The sequence below is a fragment of the Amblyraja radiata genome, chromosome 21, assembly GCF_010909765.2.
Source record: "Amblyraja radiata isolate CabotCenter1 chromosome 21, sAmbRad1.1.pri, whole genome shotgun sequence".
Lineage (NCBI taxonomy): Eukaryota > Metazoa > Chordata > Chondrichthyes > Rajiformes > Rajidae > Amblyraja > Amblyraja radiata.
In genome coordinates this window covers 15,086,644-15,095,928 of record NC_045976.1, presented here as the reverse complement: position 1 = coordinate 15,095,928, position 9,285 = coordinate 15,086,644, and the positions used below count along the sequence as shown (strand labels likewise).

The following is a 9,285-nucleotide window of genomic DNA, read 5'->3' as shown; positions in this document are numbered from 1 at the left end:
ACTTGCAGAGACTGATTGAGGCACACCACTTCCTGGTTTTATAGTCCCTCCCCCTCCCTCCAGCAGGGGCAGCAGAGAGAATGGGGAATTTTGTAAAAACATTAATATCTCTGTCATATTTCATCGACGGGAAAAATCCTCGGCACACATGCGGCGGAGGGGGGCTCTGAGCGAGGTGGCCAAAAATGACGGCCGTAGGTGGCGCCGTTCTCTCGGAAATCGCAGCACAGATCGCCAAAACCGGTCAAGAACAGAGTTTTAGTAATATAGATATATATATATATATATAGTATAATAATATATGGTTTAAATGGACTGCAACATGGAAATAGGCTCCCCATGGTGTAATATGGGCATTGGACACTAGATTGAGCTTACTTTTTCGATCTCATTTTCAAATTAATTTAATTAATTAACAGGCAACTTTTGGCACTCACGTGTTATGACTTCCTTCTCAATTATATTTTATCTAAATCTGTGCAAAATCTCATGTAGTTCCGAGACATCGGTCACAAAAGTTGATTCCTAGACACATTTTTGATGCTCAGCCCACATATATTCAATTTTTTCAATTTTATATATTCAATTTTTTTATACTTTACATGCAAATCCCATTAGGACCAGTTATAGGACAAATTGGATAATATATCTTCAGTTATTTATTTGGATAACTTTTTTGTGATATGTATTAATGGCTTAGGCTAGGTTATAGTGGTTTGCAAAAAACAAAACAAAAATGAGTTAACAGTCAGCAGGAAAGCATGAAGACATTGATGGCTTGATCAGTAGAGCAGTAAAGTAATACATAAAATCTAATCCAGAGAACTGTGAGGTAAATGTGGGGAAGTGCAACAAGGCAAGAGAATTTAATGTAAATGGTAAAATACGGTACAGTGGTGTGCAGGAATAAATGCATGTTGGAACATACTTTCACGGGTCCTTAAATATATATAGTTATATCAATAAGTTGGTTAACAATACAAGTGATGATTTATTAGTTGTGGCATGGAGAAGAAGAGCTGAGAGTTTATAAGTTGGATGACAGTTTGAGTATTGCATACAGTTCTAGACACCACATTATATGAATGTGATTCCTTCTCTTCTCTTGAACTCTCCCACTTCGCTGCAACTTAAAATAATCTTATTTTCTAGTTTCCCTGGTTCTTGTGAGGTAATGAAAACACCAACTCTTTATCTCTTGTCCCAGTGGCTGCCTGACCTGAGTATTTCACACATTTTCTGTGTTTTTATTTTCAGGTTTCCAGCATCTGCAGTCTTTTATCTTCAAGGCTAAGGAGTGATTTTAATGCAAATATACAAAGGCCCCAGACATAAATAGGAAGAACATATTTCCCTCATGAGGAGTTGAAAATCTGAAAACATTTTCTTAAAGTAATTGATAGGTTTGAACGGAAGAAGGGTGGAAGGATGTAGATGAGGAACTCTGGATCACACTGCCTCAATAGGAACCCGAGACAGAACCCTTAAGACAGTTAAAAAGTACTTGGGTGCATGCGTGAAATACAATGTTATTACTTCAACCTTGGGCAACTCTTTTACAATGAGCACAAACTTAACGGTCTACATGGTTTTGTTTTGTGCTGTAAATTTTCTAAAACATGTATTGAGTGAAATTTGAACTTGTAAAGTATTTCCTCTTACAGCTGTCTTCATACATCTGAGAAAAATTGTTTGATTATTGTACATGATATGGTTTTGTATATTAATTATTTTTCAAAGTCCTTAAACAAAGTCTCTACCTGACAAAGCCAACATTTATTGTGCAGCTTATTTAACCTTGAATTGAATAGCTTGCTAGGCAACTTCAGGAAGTAATTTCTAAATGAAGATGACAGACTTCTATAGTGGATATTAGTGAGTGAGATGGGTTTAGAACAAGTATTTTCATGGTCAATGTTACTGATCCCAGATTATTTAAATAAATACATTTAACTTTTGAAATCAATTACATTTAACTTCAGCATGAGCCATGGAAAGATTTAAATGCACAAATCCAACTATTTGGATCAACTGGTTGAGGGGGATAGAGAGTGGGGGGGGGGGGGGGGGGGGATTTGTGATGGGGGGGGGGGGGGGTATGTGTGAGGTTACCTATAATTGGAAAATTCAATGTCGTATCATTGGGTTGTAAGCTACCCAAGCAAAATATTCCTCCAGTTTGCATATGGCCTTACTCTGACAATGGAGGAGGCCCATGACAAAAAAGGCCAGCGTGGGAATGGGAGTTAAAATTGTTTTCAAGGCAGACTAGGTATAGGTATTCAGCAAAACGGTCGCTGAGTCTACGCTTAGTCACTCCGATGTACAGGAGTCCACATCAGGAATACCGGATACAGTCGATGAGCTTAGAGAAGGTACACGTGAACCTCTGTCTCACCTGGAAGGACTGCTGGGGTCCCTGGATGGATGTGAAGGAAGAGGTGTTACATCTCTTGTTGTTTCAGGGGAAAGTACCGGGGAGGAGGTGGTCTGGGCGCGAAGGGATGAATGGACGAAAGAGTTGCAGAGGGAGTGTTCTCCGCAGAAGGTGGATAGGGGTGGGGATGGGAAAATGTGACTAGTGGTGAGATACGTTGGAGTATGATGTGTTGGATCCAAAGGCTGCTAGGGTGAAACGTGAGAACCAGGGAACTCTATCCTAGTTCCATCCTGGTAGAGGGGGAGCATGAGCAGAACTACGGGACCTGGAGGAGATGCTGATGAGGGATCCATCTATCACAGAAGGGGGAAAGTTACAGTTACTAAAGAATGGGGACAACTTGGATGTCCCAGGATGAAAGTCTCATATTAGGAGGCAGAGATGGAAGAATTGAGAGTAGGTGGGGGCAGAGGGGTACAATAGTAATGCGGCTTTTACACGGGGCGACTTGACGCAAGAGTTAACCAGAGTTCAACATCGTGGGAACCTCGTGCGATAACAGTGCGGCATTCGTGGACCACCGTGGACCACCGTAGCGCTAACGGCAGGTCATCGTGTAACTTGGTCACTCGGGAGAAAATTCAAGAAAATTGGAATTTCTCCAAGAGTGACTTGTACACTTGTGGTTGAGTATTGCAACATTATATGAACGTAGTGGCCAGTGCGATATCCGTGCGATATCCGTAATAACTCTTGCGGGTACCGTGGGAACTCCTGCGAACGGTGAACCCGGAAGCTGGACAGAGGGGACAGAAGGTGATTAAAAAGGTGGTCTCAAAGGACACATGGGAACATGTGTCCTTCGAGGACGTCCCACCTAATTGTCATTGTTGGATAATCTTTTTAACAGGAACACTTGCAGAGATGGCTCCCAGAAAATCTCAAAGGAAGGGGGAAAAGCGGGTCAGAGATGTTTTTGCCATGCAGGAGAATGAGGAGGAGACGCAGCAAGAGAGACAGGTGGAGAGGCAACAGGAGATGCCACAGATAACACTGCCTGTGGGCTCCTTGGAGCAGGGAGAGGGTGAGCAAGGTGCAATTCAGATTGCCTCCCCAGTAGCCGTTGTAGGAATAGCCTCTACAGACGCTTATGTAAAGGGAAGATGGCAGAAGGTAAAGCCATATAACTTCACCAGGGAACAAGAGGGGGAACTTGTAGAATGGTTCCAATTTAACGAGATTCTGTACGATAAATCCAGAGAGGATTATAGAAACAGGGAGAGGAAAAGGAACCTGCTGGAGACGAAGGCTGCCGAGTTTCCCGAGTGCTCATGTGAGTTTATATAACGATATATAAGTTCATCAAGAGGAGAACCATTTAATGTTATCCAAGATTTTAAAACATACATTGCTATTGATGTAAAAGTTCTGTGTTTGCAGTAAACTTAAACTTCTCTTATAAGTCTGTCTGTCTGCCCTGCAGCTGCAAAGTAAAAAAGTCGCAGACAGCTTTTACACCCTCTGTGTTTGAAGTTTAAAGAGCCATAAAAAGAATTATGCATGAGGGCAGGCAATTCTCACTTGTAATGCTTGCCTTTAAAAAGGCCATCTGTATTTACCAACTTGTGCTCAGGTATCCAAGAAGCACAAGAAATAGCACATTAAATGCGGAGGGCAGGCTCTATTTACTGTTCAGAACTTTTAATATAACGGAATTCATCCAATGCTTGAAGTTCTATTTAATTCCACCACTCTACTGTAATGCAGATGACCAACTCATGCAATGGTTCACTAATCAGAGGACCGTCTATGGAAAGGTCACCGCACTTGGGACCAAAACAGGGTCAGCTGTCAGTCTTCTTCAGCAGAGGTCCCAAATTATTCTTTAACTCATTAAAGAGCTCGGGTGAAATTCTGACAAAGTTTTTGAATGCACTTGTATCCTCTTCGCACAGCACATTAAGCAGTTGCTCATATTGTCCAAATTGAGCTCTCCGTTGAAAGATGGGCTTCACCCAGTGAGACTTCCTCTTAATTCTCTTTTTAATTAATTTCTCCCTTCTGCCTTCAAGCAAACGTTTTCGATGCACATAGTGGGCAGCTGCATGCAGCGCGACAATGAAAAAAACCAACATCCTGTACTCGAAATTATTTCGTAAAGGCATGTCTCCAAATGAGCCGATTCAACCAAGGGAGGATATATATAGTGTGTGAAAAAAAAAGTTACATCATTTGTGTCACGTGTAGTTCACGATGTTCATTCAAGATTTAACGCGACTGCTCGGGAAACGGCCAAGTAACTCGCACGAATAACATAAATGCCGAGTACCGTGGGAACTCTTTATCTACTGCCGTTATATCGTGCGAGACTCGTGCTGGACCACGACCTCTTCACTCTGGTGACATCTTGCGTCAACTCGCCCCGTGAAAAGGGGGTTTAAGGCCTCTGTTGAGGACAGAACATTCCGTATTGGATAATTCTGCATTGTATAAACACAATAGCTAGGGTCAGAGGTGTGGAAGGAGGCTCGGGGAGGCACTGTGGAGGGATGATGGGGGTTTAGAGGGGAGAGGATTGAGAGAGGGTGTGTGGTAGAGGTTAGAAAAAGCATGATGGTTTGAAGAGAGGGAAGGGCAGCAGGACCCAGTGGTGCCAATTCTGAGGTTCCCTGTGGGAGGGGGGGAGTAGGAAGACCCGGGAGAGTTTAACAAGTGGTGTTGGAGCAAGCAAATAAATATTATTTGAACAGTTTGGTATCTACCCTCGACCCAATTGCAAATAATAATATTTCAATGCAAAATTCAAAAATAGTTGCTTACCCTTTCTGGAGCATGGAACAGTTATTTTGAGAACACTCTCTGGTTTATTGTTCAAGGCTGCTGAGTCTACAAGACAATAGGCTTCGGGTGACCAGATCAGATAGATTCCATGTCGCCAATATGTCCTATTGGAACGGAGAGGCTTCTCTTCATCTGCAACAAAATAATTTTCTTTTTCTTGATAATGCACACTGCACTCTACCCATGTGAACAATGTTGTGGAACATAAGTTTCTTCTGTTCCCATTGCAAACCATCCTAGTTTGTCCATTTTATATGTTACATTCAGTCACATCTAACGTCGGCCCATAATTTCTTAGTTAACAAATGGCCTTTGGATTATCAAATTATTTTACACAGATAGTTTAAAACATTTCAGAATATGTGGCTTTGCACTACTCCTACCTTTGATAATTGCAGTAACAGGTTATTGAGATTATTAACAAAAGGCAAAGTAATCATTATACTGGATTAATACAAACATTAAAATGCTAACAATTATAAGAAATAAGGTCTTGGGGAAATATTAGCATCAACATCTTTCTCAAATCAGATGCAATTATAATTCTGAAATGTTCACTGTCTTTTTTTTCAATTCTCTGATGTAATTTAAGATTATTCAATTCTCTGATGTAATTTAAGATTATTCAATTCTCTGATGTAATTTAAGATTATTCAATTCCAATGATTGTAGATTGACTATCCTGTATCCTCCACAATACACAAGCAGTGAAAGTAATAGGCTAAATTCACTGTCAATGGCTCGATTGTAATCACGTTTTGTCTTTCTGCTGCCTGGTTAGCATGCAACAAAAGCTTTTCACTGTACCTGAGAACACATGACAATATACTACACAGAACTGAGTTATAGAGTAAATTTACAATACAGGCAATGCTTACAGTGAAACCAAACCACAGGACATTATTACCTCCAAATTTAAATCCTGAAATGGTCATCCATAAATGTTACTAACTTTTATTTGAATACCCTGATATTTTTTTCCATAAACCACCATATAGCCACAATGATTGCAACATTTAATGCAGGTGGTCAATTAACGGCAATTTATCAGTTCTGTTCACATCCCAAGAACAGTTTTTTAGAATTTAAATAAACACAATTCCCTCTCAACAGTTTTTTAGTGCTAAGCCCCTCCATCTTGTAACTATATTAACTGAGTATGCAATCAAATAGTAAAAAACATTTACCTTGTCTACGAAACATGCAACCCGAAAATTCAAGCAGTCTGTGGATAAGTCTAGACCAGAATCCTATTGGAATGTAAGGCATTTCATAAAGCCTTACTATCAATTCACAGTTTTCACAATGTGGAAGTTCAATTGCAGGTCTCCGATCAGACAAGCTACAATACAAATTACAAGTGATAAGGAACCTACAATTCATTCAGATATTGAAAGACAGTTTTTTTTAAATAAAGCACCCAGCAAATTAAACAGTGTTTGACTTCCTTACACACGAAATTCGGCACGTCTCCAATGATTCTTACAAACTTCTACAGATGCATCATAGAAAGTATACCATCAGGTTGCATCACAGCTTGATTTGGGAACTGCTCTGCCCAAGACTGCAATACATTTCAGAAAATTATACATGTACCCAAGTCCATCACAGACCAGAATCCCCACCATTTACTTAATTTATACTTCATGCTGCCTTGGAAAAACAGCCAACATAATCAAATACTTTTCCTAACCCAGTCATTCCTTCTTCTCCCTGCCCCATTGGGCAAGAGGAACAGAAGCATGACAGCACGCACCACCAGATTCAAGAACAGCTTTTGTCCTTCTGCATGATCCTTCCATAAGCTAGGGTACTGTTCGATCCATCAGTACCCCATTGTGGACATTGGACTTTGGGTAGTTATGTGGGGGGGAGTTGTGGAGGGAGAGGGGTGTGTGGGCGGGGGGAGTGAGCTCTGAGGAAAGATGGGGAAGAGTCATGGGGCAAAGGGGAGCATCACGTGGGAGGGGGGGAGGATCGAGCGAGGGGGACCAGAAGGGTAGTGGCTGGAATTGGCGGTGTGATTGGGACTCACAGCGGGTGCTGGGTGCTGGTCGTTCTCCTCCGCTGGGATCAGAGTTTCCGCTTTCCATTTGGCAACATCGACGACATCTCCGACTCCAGGCTGGGCTGGGTCTCCAACTCCAGGCTGGGCTGGGTCTCCGACTCTGGGCTGGGCTGGGTCGGATCTCCGACGCTGGGCTGCTGCTTGGGGCCGGGCTGCTGCTTGGGGCCGGGCTGCTGCTTGGGACCGGGCGGCTGCTTGGGGCGGGGCTGCTTGGGGTCCTTCTGAAAGTCCGGTTGGAAACCTCCGCCGGCCACCCTCAGCTCTTGTAAAGAAGCGATGGAGCAAGAAGGGACGGACTGTCCCGGGGAGTGACAAGAGGAAGAGACTAATCCTCGCGGCGCTGACTGGCAGAAGGGATCGATCTGCGCACCAGGGTTTTTTAGGATTTTTAAACCTCGCTGAGTTTTACGACATTCAACCGATCGGAACGAAACTTGGTGCACTCACAGCAGAGAACAGTGAGTGAACTGGCGAAAAACCGTAGCGCTGTCACGGACCGTTTTTGCACAAATACAAAGACCGCCAAACAAGAAGATAACAAGATCAGAGTTTTAGTTATGTACTAGTCCAAGTGGGACCCATTGGGTCCCGTCCCCTCAACACGCGGTTGCGTGGGGGGGGGGGAGGCCTGCAGCGTCACCCCACACACACTAACCACCCCCCCCCCCCACACATTCACACTAACCACCCCCCCTTGATATACCAATATTATTAATTAGCTCCTTTTACCCCATCCCCACCCTAATCCACTCAAGCATAGCCCCCAACTCGCCGGCGCGTCAAGTGAGGGAGAGGGGCGAGGGGTAGAGAGAGAGAGAGGGACAGAGAGAGAGAGGGGCAGAGAGCGAGAGAGGGGGGGAGGGAGAGGGAGAGGGAGAGGGGATGGGGAGAGGGGAGAGGGGGAGAGGGGAGAGGGAGAGGGAGAGGGAGAGGGAGAGGGAGAGGGAGAGGGAGAGGGAGAGGAGAGGGAGAGGGAGAGAGAGAGGGAGAGAGAGAGGGAGAGGATGAGAGAGGGAGAGAGAGTGAGAGAGGGAGAGGGAAAGAGAGAGGGAGAGAGGGGGGGAGGGTGGGAGAGGGAGGGAGAGAGAGAGAGAGGGGGAGAGAAGGAGGGGAGAGAAGGAGGGGGATAGGAGGGGGGAGAGAAGGGGTGGGGATGAGGGGTGGTGGGGAGAGGAGGAGGGGTGGGGGAGAGGAGGAGGGGTGGGGGAGAGGAGGAGGGAGTGAGAGGAGGAGGGGGGAGGAGGGGGGAGGGGATGAGAGGGGAGCGGGGAGCGGGGAGCAGCCGTCAACCAAAGGAATGTGAGTTCGGCGGCTTCATTCCAGGGCCCGACGTGCTCGTTCTTTCTGCGTTTTTTGAATAATGGGGGGAGGAGGGAGGGGTGGGAGGGTGACATCACTCGCAGCGCGTGGAAGACAGCAGGCACGCAGACCCATTGTGACGACATCAGCGAAAGAAAGTTTTGTCCAATTTTTAAGGATGACATTTTCAGATTTCAGACTCAACGGTAACATTCTCTACCGGAATATGTTACAATTGTACCGTTTACGCGTTGTTTTGGACAGACAGACAGACAGACAGACAGACAGACAGACAGACAGACAGACAGACAGACAGACAGACAGACAGACAGACAGACAGACACAAATCCACATACAAGATCAGACTTTTAAGTATATAGATATGATAGATGTTCATGTTGAACCACACTGGCACACCGTTAAAACTTTAGTTTTGCCTTTTGTCTAAAATCGTTTCATATATAAATGGTCATTTATGAATTAATCACAAGTAATACTCTTTTGATAAGTTGTACCTGCTTGGAATCAGTAGTTGTTCCTCTCCTAAAGGCAATGCAATTTGAATTTTTTCCAGAAGCCTGATGTATTGTGATAGGCAATTTTGGGGAAGACCATTTTCTTGTGAGAGAAATATCTCAACATCAGATCGATAAATAATGCCAGAAGGGTGCTTTGGAAAACTATTTTCTATTGTCTA

The 9,285-nt window shown here is 44.0% G+C and overlaps 1 protein-coding gene across 1 annotated transcript in view; it reads right to left on the bottom strand.

Annotated features, from left to right (window-relative positions):
• Positions 1–2,659: 2,659 nt before the first annotated feature.
• The window catches only part of LOC116984972 (leucine-rich repeat serine/threonine-protein kinase 2-like), a 136,260-nt gene continuing 129,634 nt past the window's right edge, over positions 2,660–9,285 (bottom strand). Inside the window, exons 34-37 of the mRNA XM_033039333.1 lie at positions 9,104–9,279; positions 6,409–6,563; positions 5,201–5,353; positions 2,660–2,670 (exon numbers count right to left, since the gene is read on the bottom strand). Coding sequence (XP_032895224.1) covers positions 2,660–2,670; positions 5,201–5,353; positions 6,409–6,563; positions 9,104–9,279 — 495 coding nt within the window. The remainder of the gene's footprint in view (positions 2,671–5,200; positions 5,354–6,408; positions 6,564–9,103; positions 9,280–9,285) is intronic.